This window comes from Chironomus tepperi, unplaced genomic scaffold, assembly GCF_022539635.2.
Source record: "Chironomus tepperi strain 1889 unplaced genomic scaffold, CSIRO-AGI_Ctep_v1 contig_449, whole genome shotgun sequence".
Lineage (NCBI taxonomy): Eukaryota > Metazoa > Arthropoda > Insecta > Diptera > Chironomidae > Chironomus > Chironomus tepperi.
The window spans coordinates 929,301-943,476 of record NW_027226571.1 but is presented as its reverse complement, the minus strand read 5'-3'; the positions used below and the strand labels follow the sequence as shown (position 1 = coordinate 943,476).

Below are 14,176 nucleotides of genomic sequence, written 5' to 3'. Positions count from 1 at the left end.
GCATCTGTGTCGAATATGTTGGGTTGTACAAACTCTTCCAAAATCCCATTGCATTCTTTTGACTAGGTGGAATTGTTGGATCTGCCATATAGCTTTCATACAGTACTCTCCTGTCTTCAAACCTCTGTGATGCATAGCTTAAATCCTGAGTTTGTTGTGTATTGTTGTCTAAATTTGATGTATTCAACTCGTCATCATCATCATCTGTAATTGAGAACCAGTGATTAATAATGATCCAGGAAGCTTTTATTTAATGAGAATCCTTACCTCCAAAGAGATCATCTGATAAATAATCGAAATTGTCCTTCTTTAAGATCGACATTGTATAATTAAATAAATAAATCTGTTAAAAAACGTAAGAAACTTTAATAAATCGATAATTCCATAATGTCCACAACACTCTACCTAGTTTCAATAGTTTCTTATCAAATTAAGCAATAATAAATGAATAAATTATAGTATAATTAATTAAATAAGTAATAAAATTTTAGAAAAATTTTCGCGGGTTAAATTTTGTTTATTTTGACTGTCAAAATTTTCAAATTTTGTCATCTTGGTGTGTTTTTTGTAGAAGGCTATGCATTTTGCATTGTAATTAAGATTTTTAAGTTAAAACGATCATAATTAACCATGGAAGTTGTAAAATCAAGTAAATAACTAACTAATCTTACTATTGATCAAAAAATTTACATTAATTTCATTGTTTTTCATGCGTTTTTCAGATTTTAAAGATTTATTGCCGGAAATTACAAAAGACATTGAGGAATCGTGCTTTATCAGTATTGATTGTGAATTTACAGGAATATGCAGTGAAAGGAATATTATGCCGTTTGATTCCAGTAGGGAATATTATGAAAAGCAATTGAAAACCTCAAAAGGATTTATAATAGTTCAACTTGGATTGACGATGTTCAAAAAAGATCCAGAAGATGACTTGCCAAAGTTGAAATCTTATAATATCTATGCATTCCCGAGTCAACGAACTGCTACATTTACCTGCCAAGCTGAAAGTCTCACATTTTTAGGAAATAAGGGATTTGACTTTACAAAACTTTTTACAAATGGCGTGTCATACTGCACATCAGCTGAAGAAGAGAAATTGAGACAAAATATGAAGGAAAGACAAGAACAGCGAATGGAACAATTAAAGAAACGAATAAGCCCTGAGGAACAAGATTTTTCAAGCAAAATGTACATAAATGTCCCAGAAAATGAAAAATTCTTCATAATTGAAGCGCGAGAACAGATCCAGCGTGTCGTAGACAAAAAATTGTTAGAGGCTTCCTTTGAAAAAGTCTCAGCATTTCAACGTAAACTATTGTATGAACTTATTGAGCAAGACTTTTATAACAAAGTATCAACATCCACAAGAAATCTTGAGAACAATAAGAAAGCTTTAATTGTAATTATCAAACGCACATCTGAAGATGAAATGAGGCTAGAAAATGACAGAATTCGAGATGATGAAAGAAATCTCATTGATGCTATTGGATTACGTTTGATCATGAAAGAGATCTCAGCATCAAAGAAACTCATAATTGGACATAACTGCTTACTTGACATCATGTATATAACAAATCAATGCTTCCAAGAATTACCAGAAGATTATGACAGCTTTAAAAAATTAATTCATGAAATATTTCCAAATATTATGGATACGAAATTCATGGCTAATTCTGAAAAATTCAAGGATATATTCTCATCGTCCGTCCTTAATGACGTCTATGAGCGTTTGCTTAAGAAGCCATTCAATAAAGTTGATGTAAAATGGGAAGATGAATACAATACATACAGCCTTGAAACACCTAAGGAACATGAAGCTGGTTATGATTCATTCTTAACTGGCTACTGCTTTCTCATCCTATTAAATCATCTCAAAGTTCCATTGGCATCGAAATTCGAGAAAAGCAAGGAACTAAGCATTTTCCTCAATCGTATTGCACTTCAACGAATCCTGAACCCATACATCTATTTAACTGGAAATGAGCCAGTCCCAAATCGTGCTCATGTATTTTTCATCAAATTTCCACATACTTGGATGGGTTCTGACATACATGATCATTTTAAGAATTATGGACCAATTCAAATCGCATGGGTTGATAATGCAACTGCCTTTATATCACTTATCAATAAGGAGAATAGCAGTTGTGTCATCAAAACAATCGGAAAAGTACCTGGATTTGAGATTAAAAGCTTTGCTGATTATCAAAATGAAACGGAACGAATGCAAAAGAAACGCAAGAAGGATGAAACATCAGATCAAGAATCTAATTCGAGAGCTGATTCTCAGCCAAAGCAAAAACGTAAGAAGGATACATTTAAAGAATGTAATTCGTGGTAGATATTGATTATATTTTGGAAATACCTTCCTTTGCACCAAATTATAAAGACGATAGGATCCAAAACCCACAGAACTTCTCATCCAAAAAAAATTTAACGACGTTTTAAAATTTGAAATTTTAACCGGTTTTGAATCGGTTTTATAAAAATTTTAAATCTTACAATGACCGTTAAATTTTAAAATATTTTCGACCGTTATTTCTTATCATTTTTCGGCACTAACTACTAGAGTTACCGGTTAGTTGAAGACTATTTTCTCTATTTGTAATAAAAAAGAATTATAACTGAAAGACTTAATACTTAATCATATTTTACCTTTCTTTTCAGATGTAGAAACTCAAATTGATATATTCGAATCTAATAACTGGACAAAAAGCCATTACCACCCATTAATATACATGGCTTTAATTTTGTTACTCTTTATATGTATGCAATTATTTATTAATCCATAAAGATATTTTTTAAGATAATATAAAAACCGGCAACAACTTCCACGGAAAATAAAGGAAAACAATTTTACAATTTTATTTCATCTTTTTCTGCTGTATCAAGTGCTTCCTTAATGCCATCTGCTTATCTCTGAATGACTTCTTTATCTTTCCTCTAGCCTTATTTCTGACCATTTGGAAGTTCTTATTCTTCTCCTTTTCACGATTCGTTTTTGAGCAGTGAATGTTCTGTCGACCGTCCTTATATCCGAATTTTTCACGTCCTTCGCGACCTTTCTTAATTGATTCCATACGTGCTTCTTTGTCAGTTCGACGTTTCTTGTAAATCATTTCAATGTCCTTAAGCCTAACAACTTCTGATTTTTCTTGTGGCTGTGCTGGTTCAGCTTTTCGCTTTCTTGACGAGTTTGTGACTTTTCTCTTAAGCAGTTCTCCTTCAATTTTCTTAAAATCAGCATCTGTGAATATTTTTGTCAGTGCCAATTCCTTTGCTGCTTCCTTATCATCAGCATCATTAGTTTCCTCTTCACTACCATCATCGTCAATATCGGAACCAACTGCTTCATTTTCTGAATGACTTACATCAACCCATGAACCATTGTCAGATCCATCAGAATCGTCACTTTCGCTGCCATCCTCACTGTCGTCATCGTCGGATTCATCATTTTTATTGGCTTTCTTTGTTTCCTTAACAAGCACTTCTGCGCCAGCAATTAGATCTGATGCCTTAACTTCTCCATACTTCTTGGATTTTATTTCTACACTCGCTTCTGTTGGACGACCGCGATCTTTTTTGTGTAGCAAATCAGGCATTTGTTCACGATATAAAGTGATTAATGAACGTGCAGCCATAATAACAGATTTATCCTTATAATTTTTATACATAACTAAATCACGTAATAAATCTTCATTCATTGATAATGGACATCGTTGACATACTTCACGGATAGCATTCAGCCCAATAGCCATAACATCACTTGAATTTCGTTCAGTTACAAAGTTATTTGCTATTGTTTTATTGATTGGCTCAATAATTTCTGGTGGAATTAATTCGTGAGATGCTTGTGCTGCAAATTGAAGAATGCGTGTAACTTGTCGCTGATGTGGCTGTAAGAATCTCGTCACGTATGGATAGAAACTGAATATGAACAAGTCATGAATACCAATTAATCTTGATATCACATCCAAATGAAGTAATTTAACTTCAAATCTTTCATTTCCGTCTTGGAGCTGCTTGAATAAATCTTCAGCCATGCCTTGTGGATTATTGATTAAGTGAATTGCTGAGAAATTGAAGTTTGGTGCCTTCTTCTTCTTATTTTGTGACTTTTTGTACAATTTCTTAACATTCTCAAGCTGTTTAGTTCTTTTCTTCGTTTTCTTACTTACACGATTAGCCATAACTGCTGCTTTTAAGTCTGGCTCATTATCGTCAGTTTCACTTCCACTATTCTCATCATCCTCATCTGTTCCTAAGAAGAATTTCAATGATGCGACTAAAACTTTTGTGATTTTTGAGAAACATCCAACAGTGGCAATAACATTAACTGTCTTTGCATCATTCCATATATTCTTTTTATAAAGTTCCATCATTATGTCCAATGACATTTTAGCAGCTCTTGGATTTGAATCCTTAATCATTGAATACATAAAATTCTGTAATGTGGCATTAAGTTTCATATCTTTTTGCTTTGAATTCATATTTTTGATGTCTGTAATAATGTGATTTTCAAGGAACTTTCTTAGTTCCTTATCAGGACATCTGAGAAGTTGAAAGAACAATTCAAGTAGATCCAATGGCGATATTAAATTTTTATTTCTCAACAATATCAATGCACGACAAAATGAATTTCTCATTTCTTTGCAAAGTGTCGTTGAGTGTGTCCTCAAAAGATCCACGAGTTGCTGTGGGAATAGCTTTAAATCCTCTGGATAACATTGTGCAACCTGCAAAATTATGAAATTAATGCTTGATTAATCAGTTATTATTATTAAATGATGTCGTTCATTACCTGTGCTAAGAACATAACAAGCTCATCTAAGCTCTTATTCTCTTTATCCGGAGATAGCTTGAATATTTCCAATGTGTTAAGGAAGTGATTATACTGTTGAAGAAAATCATCTTTGTAGCTCTGTGGATCTCTTTTGACGAGATTTTGCAATTGTGGTAAATTGTCTGGCAATTGATTATTATGCCTGACCATTTTTGGATATAATTCACTACAACTAACTGTGTAAATTTAATAAAATAATTTTTGTGTTTAAAAACTTATTCTAAACACATGTTCTTATTTATTAAACTAGTTTGAAGCGACCCGTCACGTATGACAAGATCCAGTAAGGCCAGCAAATCCATTTCTGTAAGTCTGAATATCAAAGGATTAATTTTTATCAGATATCAGATTCTTAACTTAATTATCATCTTAGTAATCAAAGGTTTATCAAATTACTGTATTAAAGCATGCAAAAGATTGGTACTTGAAAGACAAATGTCCAAAACTATATAACGCAACTAATCCAAGGTCGGTGAAAATATTCAGCATTTTTTAACGGATACATTTTAAACCGGTAAACAAAACAGAAAAATTTTGTTAAATAATTTGTACAATCGTTTTAAGCCATTATGTCAGAACCAATGAAGTTTGACTTGCCACAAATAAAAACAGATCTAATAAGAGGAATCAGGGAATGTAATATGCGTGGACTAATTCATTCAAGTAATTCATTTTTAAATTAATTTAATAAAATGCACAATAAATTTAAAGAAATTAATAACTTCTAGGTAAATGGCTATCAGAACTAAACTTTAGTGTCCAGATTCCAAACTTTGATGCCAACTCTATCGATAATAATAGTTATTCAGGAATTTCACAGGATGAATTTGATAGTTATTTTATTGCAAAATCATACTTTGATACACGAGAGTACGACAGAGCTGCATATTTTGTAAGGAACTGTGTATCGCCAGTTCCTCGATTCCTGTACTTCTATTCAATGTATATGTCGAAAGAGAAGAAAAGACTCGATAATTCTCCAGACAATTCAACATTAACTGGAAGTTCACAACTTAAGGATCTCAGTGAATTGATGTCGTTACTGAATGAGGAATATAATCACAAAAATCTCGATGGATTCGGATTGTTCCTTTATGGAATCATTCTTAAGAAATTAGACCTTACTAAAATGGCAATTACTGTCTTATTAGAGAGCGTTCATTTAGTTCCGATAAATTGGAGTGCTTGGCTGGAACTTTCAACTTTAATTCAAGACACTGAGCATCTAAGAGGTCTTTCGCTTCCGAAACATTGGATCAAATCGTTCTTTATTGGACATACATTCATAGAAATCTTCGTTAATGAAGCTGGAATCACTTTATTTGAAGAAATACAGAGTTCTGGATTTGAAAAGTCAGTGTACGCAACATCCCAAATAGCTATAGCTTATCATAATAAACGAGATGTTGACAGGGCCATTCAAATGTTTCAACAAATTCAGTCAGTTGATCCATACAGACTAGAAAATATGGATATGTACTCTAATTTATTATTCGTAAGAGAACAAAAGACAGAAATGGCACATTTAGCTCATAAAGCTGTTGAAATTAACAAGTATCGTCCAGAGACATGCTGTGTAATTGGCAATTATTACAGTATACGTGGTGAACATCAAAAAGCTATTCTATACTTTCAGAGAGCATTAAAACTTAATCCAAAGTATTTATCAGCATGGACCTTAATGGGACATGAATTTATGGAACTAAAGAATACAAATGCAGCTATTCAGAGTTATCGACAAGCAGTCGAAGTAAATAGAAGAGATTTTCGTGCTTGGTATGGTTTGGGACAAGCTTATGAGATCATTAAGATGCCAGTTTATGCACTTTATTATTATAAAACAGCTACACAATTAAGACCATACGATAGTCGTATGCTGCTTGCTCTAGGTGAAATCTACGAGAAACTGGATAAAAAGTCAAATGCACTTAAATGCTATCAGAAAGCTTGTAATGTTGGTGACATTGAAGGATTTGCAATGTTGAAATTAGGAAATCTCTATGAGAAAATGGGCGATCAAGAAAATGCTGTCAATTCCTATAAAAATTATGTTAATGATGAACGATCATCATCTGAAAAGACATCATTAATTACAGCATATCTGTACTTAGCCAATTATTATGCTGAAAAGAAGAATTATGATGAAGCTACACATTATGCACATAAAGTATTGGAATTAGATGAAACTAAGCAGGAAGCTAAAGCTATATTAAAGCGTGTATCCAATGACAGAGCAAAACCAGAAACTGAGGAAGATGACATGGCTGAGGCAATAATGGAACTAGAGCCTGAAGGAGATATTTTACAAAATGAAACCAGTGGTGAAGATATGGACATGTCACTTGCTTAAAATTGTTATATCTTCATTATTATTATAATAAATCATTTATTAAGCTACTAATCTTACACAGCTAATATGGTTTTATAATTCGGGATTCTCTAATTCATCCTTCTTAAAGTAAAAGTATTTTCCTCGCATGACTTTTGGTAATGGACAAACGCCTGGACATGGAATCTGACCAGGTATTTCACACATACATTTTCTTGCACATCCAACACCGAAATTTGCTGGATTGTCCTTTTCTTCAGCTGCCAATGCTTCCGCTTTAAGGACCTGCTTTGATTTTCCAATGACTTTAATTAAATGATTCACTATTTCGTCATTTGATCTACTATCGATATCAATTAATATTTGCTTTCCATCCTCTAAAATGCATAGATAATTATTAGTTAGCTGTAGATTTAGGAAGTGCTGAATATTTACCATAATAGCATCTAATGAACGGAGATGGTGTCATATTTTTAAATGTAACGATCTGGACATCTGGATTTTTGTATTGTAACTGTGGAAGTGTCCAGAATACAAATGCTTGAGCTCCTGTAATGGATATCCATTCATTAATTGAGGAATGTTGAGATTTTCTAATAATTTTACTTGCCTTCATGAACTTTATTTTTAAAACCTTGTCCAACATTGTAATTTATACTGAATATTTTAATTTGATCTTTTAATACAATCTTTCCAGACTCTAGATACTTGAGAGTACGCCTAACAGGCGCTCTTCCTATCATAAATGGCATAATTAAACAATTTTATTTTTTTTTAAAGAATTATTTTTGATGTAAATATAACCTCAAAAAGTTTAACTGAATTCGGTCATCTCGGAATGTTTGTTTACAAACAGAGTTAGGACAAATTTTTATTAATTGCTATTTACACAAAATCATCAAATAAACAGGATTTCAAGTGATAATAATATAACATATAAGACTGACTTAAGCTTAATATGTATTTCTTTAATTTTAATGATGGATTTAAATTTTCAGAACACTTGAACGTAACTAGTTTTAAATGATTTTAAAATAGAACAACACTAAAAAATTCTGACTTTAACTATTAAATTTTAAAAGACTGAATTTTTCAATTTTTGAAATACCTCAAATTAGCAAGTAATCGATAGGTTTAATTAAAAGGGTGTGTTTGGTTTATTTTATTTGTCACTGTATTTCAGAACAAAAATCAAAAGATATCAATAAAACTTAATTTTTTTACTCAAAAACATTCAAAATGCAAATTTATTTAGCTATGTAGATCAAAGCATGCTTAGCTCTTGATCAACGGAAAATATTTGAATTTGAATTAAAAATATTTATCCTGCCTGAAGTTGACCTCAATTTAAAACTAAAATGCTTTTATCTCATTCAATACTTAATATAATTATTAAATATTTATATAGCATAAACATTATTAAATTGTATACTGTCCTGGCAATTCCCCAGTAAATCATACTTAATATTTTTTCAACCATCAACGGTCAAAATAATTTCAAATGTAGTTGAAAATAATAGCAAAAGTGTTTACTGCTTAAAAATTTTGTTAATTCGTCTGTAATCTAGTGAAATCTGTCCTTTTATCAATTAAATATTAGTTTAAAACAAGTCAGCATTGAAATAAGACGCGTTGAACACGGAGAAACCGCGAAAATAATGAGAACGTCGTTAGTTCTTTGTTTTATATTTATTATCTTTGTGTTGCAAATTTTTGATAATTCGGAAGCTTCTTTTGTAATAAGAAGAGCACCTAAAAAGCCACTATCTCCTGTCATTTTTGGTAAGTAAAAAACATAAATATTTACTATTTATATCATTGCGCAATTAGTCATGTTTTTATTGATTATTCATGCACAATTTTACATTCTTTATTACGACACAAATAAATTGACAAAAAAATGTAACCGGATTAAAAATATTAGTCAGTGACACTGATTTTAATTACTGACTAAGTTTTTTGGCATGTTGATACTTAAATCAGCAATCACATATGACGCAGCAGCCCACAAAGCTGTACATTTGTCTAGAACATCTCTATCTTCTACAGCCATTGTATCACCATCTGAATGATGGAAATAGAAGTACTTCTCATTCTTATTGATCAACGAGGCAGATGGGAATCCACGTACCGTCCACCATGAAATGTCAGGACCTCCATCAGTTGGTTCCCTAAATTGTGTGGCGTTGATTGACTTCATTAATCTGTGAAATTATCAAAAAGCTTATTAATCATTTTCTACGCATCAATTAAATATAAAATACGTACTTTAATATTTCCTGTAAAATACATGATGCGTCAGCATTTCCACTAAAATCTAATCCTTGAGGATCAAAAGTTCCAATATCTGATTCCATAAAGAAATTAAATTCATCTGATTCTGTTGCTTTATGTGCTTCCATGTACTGTTCAGCACCAACCATTCCTTGTTCCTCACTTGTCCATAAAATTGCTCTTATCGTTCTTTTTGGACGAAGATTCATAGCTTTTAAAAATTCGACAGCCTTCCATGAGATCATACTTCCGCCACCATCATCCATAGCTCCAACTAGATAAAAATTTAAATTATTATCTTATGACTAACACAGAGTTCCTATAATACTCACCACCGACATCCCAAGAGTCTAAATGTCCACTAACAACAACAACAGATTTATCCTTATATTTACTAGTTCCTTGCAACTCTCCAATGGTATTTCGTGAAATGCAGTCAGGTTTATTAAAATCAGACATTTCTAAGTGGATTGTTATTGGCTGTCCTCTTCTGTACATTCTTAAAATCATTTCGGCATCTTCAACAGTAATTGCAGCAACTGGAATTTTCTTGACTCCATCGGCATAGCTTTGATGTCCAGTATGAGGCGATCCAATAGAAAATGGAGTGATTGATCTAACTAAAGCTGCAACTGCTCCCTTTTCTGAAGCTCTACTTGCTGCATTTCCACGGTAGACAACGGTTTTGTCATATCCTTGCCATTTTGGAACAAACAAGACTATTTTCCCTTTGACTTGATCTTCAGGAATTTTATTAAATTCATCAAACGACTCAACGGCAATAACATCAGCGATGATGCCGCCTCGAGGAGTTCCAATCGTACTTCCTAATCCTAAAATGTGCATATTCTTCTTCCATGGCTTCACAAGCTGTGCACTTTCAAAACCTCTCACCCAATTCGGTGCTGTTACATTTTCATTATGGACATTTTCAAGTCCACCCTTCTTCATTGACTCAACAACATAATCAATAGCTTTATCTAATGCATCCGTACATACCATACGTGGACCAAATAAATCCGTTAATTCAGCTAATGAATCCCAAGTTTTACCTTTAAAACGTCCATTTGTAATTTCGTCTATAATTTTATTGACTATATCTTGATAGCCGGCAATTTCCTTTACTAAATTATCAGGCAAATGACATACAGCATCTCCCGTTTCAGATTGATATGAATAATGTTCAATGGAATTATCAATAACACCAAGTAACGCTGATTTAATAAATAATGAAATGAAAATAAACAAAACTTTGCCTGTCCACAACGACATGTTTGAATGTAATGACAGGCACAGAAAATCGAGAAAGTTATAGAATGAGAATAAAAAGCAGGCAAAAGAATATTTTGAGTATTGAGAGTGAGAGCGTATGCTTATTATCAGTGATGATTCTCTCATCTATAACAAATCTTCCTACTTAGGTCAACAACATTCACGTGAATATGTCTCATGCATATTTTGGAGGCTCTCTTTCTTGTTACTTCCACATTCTAAAACTTTATCGCGTCAAATAAGTCCTTGCCCACTTGTCAGATCATGTCTTTACGTCATTAATTTTTTATTTTGTAATTGAGATCGCATGAGACTTTATATTTATTCTGTAGTAACTGCCAATCATCTCAATCAGTACATTTTTAGCCTTTTTGTGTGTCGCATTGTAAAAATAAATATAGAGTAGCTTCATGATACTACATAGAATTATTTTTGTGCTAATTGGAGCATCGTTTGGACTAATTTGTGCCTTTAAAATTGAACTTCCTTGGTCTGATAATGAGAATTCTGTGAATTATGTCTATAAGACATTTAAGCCTAAATCACCTGTTATTTTTGGTATTGATTATTGGACTGAGATTTGGGAGGCTGGTTACTTATGATGACTGAACTTACTGACCTACTTCACTGGTCGTACAGATCAAGTGTGATCTATGGCTTGCCTCAAGTGGCGTCTGAAGTTGGCTTTATCGCTGGCTACCGCTTGCTAATTAATATGATGGCTGAATGTGCTACTAATTATCATAATTTGAGAATGTTAAATTGAGTATGATGGCCATAGATGATTAGTATCTGATAAGTGAAAGATTACTGATCAATTACGCCCTTTTTAATTAAGTGAAATGATCAGGAATTTCCAAAACGAACATAAAATTCGTGAAACTGCGTCACTTTCAAGCTATGACTCCTCCCTTAATTCCAGATCGTCATAAGTAAACTAACCTTCCTTAACCTACTCACGACTACTTATATACCTAAAAATCATAAATAATAATCTTCTTTTCCTTCCATTAGTTCCCGGCGATGGAGGCAGTCAAGTTGATGTAAAGCTAAACAAGCCATCAACAGTCCACATCTTCTGTACCAAGACCACAAAGGACTACTTTAATGTATGGCTCAATTTGGAATTATTGGCACCATTAATCATTGATTGTTGGACTGATAATGCTAAGCTACACTACGATAATGTAACTAGAACAACAAGTAATTCCCCTGGCGTTGAGCACAGAATTCCAGGTACGATTTTTTCTTTGTTCCTTTATTAAATTTATTTTATCTGAATTTGTTTTTTTACGATTTATTAGGATGGGGTGATTCAGAAGTAAGTATGATGATTATTGATGTACAAACAAGTTGTTTTTATGACGTCATTTGATTCAGACTGTAGAATGGATTGATCCATCGCATGCAAAACAAGGCGCATACTTTAAAACTATTGGAAATATGTTGGTTGCTAATGGATATGTTCGTAATGTGTCGATGAGAGGTGCTCCATTTGACTTCCGTAAAGGACCAAGTAAGAATCTTGTAGATTTATGGATCTGACATACAGATGCACTAACTTATAAGACGAATGATGTCTAATTATTCCAAATTTCTCTATTGCTCATAGGTGAGCTCGGACAATACTTTATTGACTTAAAGAAGCTTACTGAAGATACATACGAGCTTAATGATAATGAGCCAATTACTTATATTGCTCATTCGATGGGAGCTCCAATGTTGATGATCTTCTTCCAACAACAAACTGAGGCATGGAAGGAGAAATATGTTAGGCGAATGATAACTGTTGCTGGTAATTTATTATGATTAATTGCTGTCAATTACCATTGTTTAATTTGATTATTTGTATTGCAGGTGCATGGGCTGGAAGGTAATTAGTATTCTGTGCTTAACTTTCTTATTTGATAATTTAATTCATTGAATTATTTAGTGCTAAAGCAGTTAAGGTATTCACAATGGGCGATGATCTTGGAAGTTTGGGACTTTTTGCTAGTGAAATGAAGCCAATGCAGATTTCAATGCCTTCCCTTGCATTCCTGCTTCCCTTCCCGGCTGTTTGGAAGCCTGATGAAGTTCTAGTTTCAACACCAAGCCGAAATTACACACACAGTCAGCTAAATGAATACTTCACAGATCTTGGATATCCAACGGCTTGGGAAATGCGAAAGGATAATCTGAAATTTGTTGAGAATTTTGCACCACCGAATGTTGAGATTCATTGCTTATATTCAACAAAAATGCCAACTGTTGAGAGGTAAGATACTTAATATCAGCACCAATACATTCATGACAGCCTTACAATGATCTATGTCCTATAATTTTAGATTACATTTCAAAAGTAATGACTTGTCAAGCACACCAGAATTGATCTATGGCGATGGTGATGGATCTGTCAATTTGAGAAGCTCACAAGCCTGTACACTATGGCGAGGACTACAAAAGCAATCCATTTCAACATTAAATGTTGAAAAAGTTGAACATTTTGAGATTCTTCACAATGAACAGGTTGTTAATTATATTAAAGATTTGATGATTAATTAAAAAGCATTCAGCATGTGAGTAAAAGTCCTTAAAAAGCAATAGATATAGAATGAAACCAAACAAAACAATGTGATTAACGATATTCGAATTCTAGAAAAAGAAGTAATAATTTTAACTAATATTAAAAAAAGCCATGACTAAATTGTAATCGAATTGAATAAATTCTACTTATTATTTCCAATTTTATGAATATTCTAACTATTTACAATATCTAACAAAAAAGCACTAGCCTAGGATCATCAAAAAAAAATTTACACTGAACATGAACAATTATGAATTACTTTTTGGGCGACATAGCAAAATCGACTGGAATGAGCAATGATTATAAGTTATTTACAGTGAGCATCATCGTACGCTTATTCCATTGATTGTGATAATATTTCCTCTATTCGGCTCTGGTTCATACATTTCCTCATTAACTCTCATTTCATAAGGCTGATCATATATTGTCGTTTCGTTAGGTATTTGATCGTATATATTTTCCGATCTAAGACTATTATCGCTACTTAAATTACTAGTATTAGTTCTGACTGGTGACTGGAATGTATTAAATGTTGCCATATTGCCAGCACGATTATGTAAATCGAAATTGGCTCGTTGATTCTCTAAACTAGAATAGGACATGACTGCGGCATTTTGATCCTCCTTTCTCTCAGCTGCTTGTACATTCTCAGAATTCTTTACAGGACGTGATTTATTTCTGAAATTGACGATTTGAACGCTGAGAAATTGTTACTTATAAGAAAAATGTTTAAAGGATTCAAGAATAGTCTTACCGATGAAGGAACACAATAAGGATAAAGATTAAAAGGATAACAATGACTGCTGCTGATATTGCGACTCCAGTTCCAATATTGTCTTCATTTACGGCTTCATTAACTGACACTAAAGGAAGCTCAATTAGAATTATACTT

At 32.7% G+C, this 14,176-nt stretch overlaps 7 protein-coding genes across 10 annotated transcripts in view; 3 read left to right on the top strand and 4 right to left on the bottom strand.

Annotated features, from left to right (window-relative positions):
- The first annotated feature begins 560 nt into the window (after window positions 1–560).
- Window positions 561–2,867, top strand: LOC139098603 (poly(A)-specific ribonuclease PARN-like). 2 transcript variants are annotated; one of them, XR_011545214.1, is made up of 3 exons: window positions 561–649; window positions 723–2,577; window positions 2,668–2,867. XR_011545214.1 is itself a non-coding variant. In XM_070650835.1 (3 exons), the coding sequence occupies exons 1-3, from the start codon at window positions 631–633 to the stop codon at window positions 2,790–2,792; spliced, it is 1,725 nt and encodes a 574-aa protein (XP_070506936.1). In that variant the 5' UTR covers window positions 561–630; the 3' UTR covers window positions 2,793–2,867. The 2 variants fall into 2 exon arrangements, 1 of the variants encoding a protein (XP_070506936.1); XM_070650835.1 differs by having other exon boundaries at window positions 723–2,303.
- Window positions 2,744–5,072, bottom strand: LOC139098602 (protein SDA1 homolog). Its single transcript, XM_070650834.1, has 2 exons — window positions 4,802–5,072; window positions 2,744–4,736 (listed from the first exon to the last, which is right to left on the bottom strand). Exons 1-2 carry the CDS (start codon window positions 4,991–4,993, stop codon window positions 2,865–2,867), a joined length of 2,064 nt encoding a protein of 687 aa, XP_070506935.1. The 5' UTR covers window positions 4,994–5,072; the 3' UTR covers window positions 2,744–2,864.
- Window positions 5,073–5,352: 280 nt separating this feature from the next.
- On the top strand, window positions 5,353–7,235 carry LOC139098611 (cell division cycle protein 23 homolog). Its single transcript, XM_070650849.1, has 2 exons — window positions 5,353–5,506; window positions 5,572–7,235. Exons 1-2 carry the CDS (start codon window positions 5,413–5,415, stop codon window positions 7,191–7,193), a joined length of 1,716 nt encoding a protein of 571 aa, XP_070506950.1. The 5' UTR covers window positions 5,353–5,412; the 3' UTR covers window positions 7,194–7,235.
- Window positions 7,190–7,996, bottom strand: LOC139098612 (small ribosomal subunit protein mS25-like). Its single transcript, XM_070650851.1, has 3 exons — window positions 7,783–7,996; window positions 7,608–7,721; window positions 7,190–7,549 (listed from the first exon to the last, which is right to left on the bottom strand). Exons 1-3 carry the CDS (start codon window positions 7,922–7,924, stop codon window positions 7,266–7,268), a joined length of 540 nt encoding a protein of 179 aa, XP_070506952.1. The 5' UTR covers window positions 7,925–7,996; the 3' UTR covers window positions 7,190–7,265.
- A 646-nt stretch (window positions 7,997–8,642) lies between these two features.
- On the top strand, window positions 8,643–13,452 carry LOC139098589 (lysosomal phospholipase A and acyltransferase-like). 2 transcript variants are annotated; one of them, XM_070650821.1, is made up of 8 exons: window positions 8,643–8,954; window positions 11,733–11,954; window positions 12,023–12,039; window positions 12,099–12,234; window positions 12,331–12,513; window positions 12,576–12,591; window positions 12,652–12,975; window positions 13,046–13,452. In XM_070650821.1, the coding sequence occupies exons 1-8, from the start codon at window positions 8,831–8,833 to the stop codon at window positions 13,260–13,262; spliced, it is 1,239 nt and encodes a 412-aa protein (XP_070506922.1). In that variant the 5' UTR covers window positions 8,643–8,830; the 3' UTR covers window positions 13,263–13,452. The 2 variants fall into 2 exon arrangements, with proteins under 2 accessions (XP_070506922.1, XP_070506921.1); XM_070650820.1 differs by lacking the exon at window positions 8,643–8,954 and adding an exon at window positions 9,056–11,276.
- Window positions 8,975–10,748, bottom strand: LOC139098588 (carboxypeptidase Q-like). Its single transcript, XM_070650819.1, has 3 exons — window positions 9,779–10,748; window positions 9,441–9,720; window positions 8,975–9,376 (listed from the first exon to the last, which is right to left on the bottom strand). Exons 1-3 carry the CDS (start codon window positions 10,716–10,718, stop codon window positions 9,112–9,114), a joined length of 1,485 nt encoding a protein of 494 aa, XP_070506920.1. The 5' UTR covers window positions 10,719–10,748; the 3' UTR covers window positions 8,975–9,111.
- The window catches only part of LOC139098587 (P-selectin-like), a 63,745-nt gene continuing 62,969 nt past the window's right edge, over window positions 13,401–14,176 (bottom strand). The window contains exons 11-12 of one of the 2 annotated variants that reach the window (XM_070650817.1): window positions 14,039–14,147; window positions 13,401–13,983 (exon numbers count right to left, since the gene is read on the bottom strand). In XM_070650817.1, coding sequence (XP_070506918.1) covers window positions 13,608–13,983; window positions 14,039–14,147 — 485 coding nt within the window. In that variant the 3' untranslated portion in view covers window positions 13,401–13,607. The remainder of the gene's footprint in view (window positions 13,984–14,038; window positions 14,148–14,176) is intronic. The other variant, XM_070650818.1, reaches the window with a different exon arrangement.

What these genes read in the sequence shown, in the direction of transcription:
- LOC139098603 (XM_070650835.1), top strand. An exon ending in TTCTCAGCCAAAGCAAAAAC is followed by an intron (nt 2,304 to 2,667) that starts GTAAGAAGGATA and finishes CTTTCTTTTCAG; the next exon opens with ATGTAGAAACTCAAATTGAT.
- LOC139098602 (XM_070650834.1), bottom strand. Translation starts at nt 4,993, where the DNA reads ATGGTCAGGCATAATAATCAATTGCCAGACAATTTACCACAATTGCAA. An exon ending in TTGTTATGTTCTTAGCACAG is followed by an intron (nt 4,737 to 4,801) that starts GTAATGAACGAC and finishes ATAATTTTGCAG; the next exon opens with GTTGCACAATGTTATCCAGA.
- LOC139098611 (XM_070650849.1), top strand. Translation starts at nt 5,413, where the DNA reads ATGTCAGAACCAATGAAGTTTGACTTGCCACAAATAAAAACAGATCTA. An exon ending in GCGTGGACTAATTCATTCAA is followed by an intron (nt 5,507 to 5,571) that starts GTAATTCATTTT and finishes AATAACTTCTAG; the next exon opens with GTAAATGGCTATCAGAACTA.
- LOC139098612 (XM_070650851.1), bottom strand. Translation starts at nt 7,924, where the DNA reads ATGCCATTTATGATAGGAAGAGCGCCTGTTAGGCGTACTCTCAAGTAT. An exon ending in TAAAAATAAAGTTCATGAAG is followed by an intron (nt 7,722 to 7,782) that starts GCAAGTAAAATT and finishes TATCCATTACAG; the next exon opens with GAGCTCAAGCATTTGTATTC. An exon ending in GTTCATTAGATGCTATTATG is followed by an intron (nt 7,550 to 7,607) that starts GTAAATATTCAG and finishes TATGCATTTTAG; the next exon opens with AGGATGGAAAGCAAATATTA.
- LOC139098588 (XM_070650819.1), bottom strand. Translation starts at nt 10,718, where the DNA reads ATGTCGTTGTGGACAGGCAAAGTTTTGTTTATTTTCATTTCATTATTT. An exon ending in AGACTCTTGGGATGTCGGTG is followed by an intron (nt 9,721 to 9,778) that starts GTGAGTATTATA and finishes ATTTTTATCTAG; the next exon opens with TTGGAGCTATGGATGATGGT. An exon ending in ATTTTACAGGAAATATTAAA is followed by an intron (nt 9,377 to 9,440) that starts GTACGTATTTTA and finishes ATAATTTCACAG; the next exon opens with ATTAATGAAGTCAATCAACG.
- LOC139098589 (XM_070650820.1), top strand. Translation starts at nt 11,129, where the DNA reads ATGATACTACATAGAATTATTTTTGTGCTAATTGGAGCATCGTTTGGA. An exon ending in TAAATCACCTGTTATTTTTG is followed by an intron (nt 11,277 to 11,732) that starts GTATTGATTATT and finishes TCCTTCCATTAG; the next exon opens with TTCCCGGCGATGGAGGCAGT. An exon ending in AAAATGCCAACTGTTGAGAG is followed by an intron (nt 12,976 to 13,045) that starts GTAAGATACTTA and finishes CTATAATTTTAG; the next exon opens with ATTACATTTCAAAAGTAATG.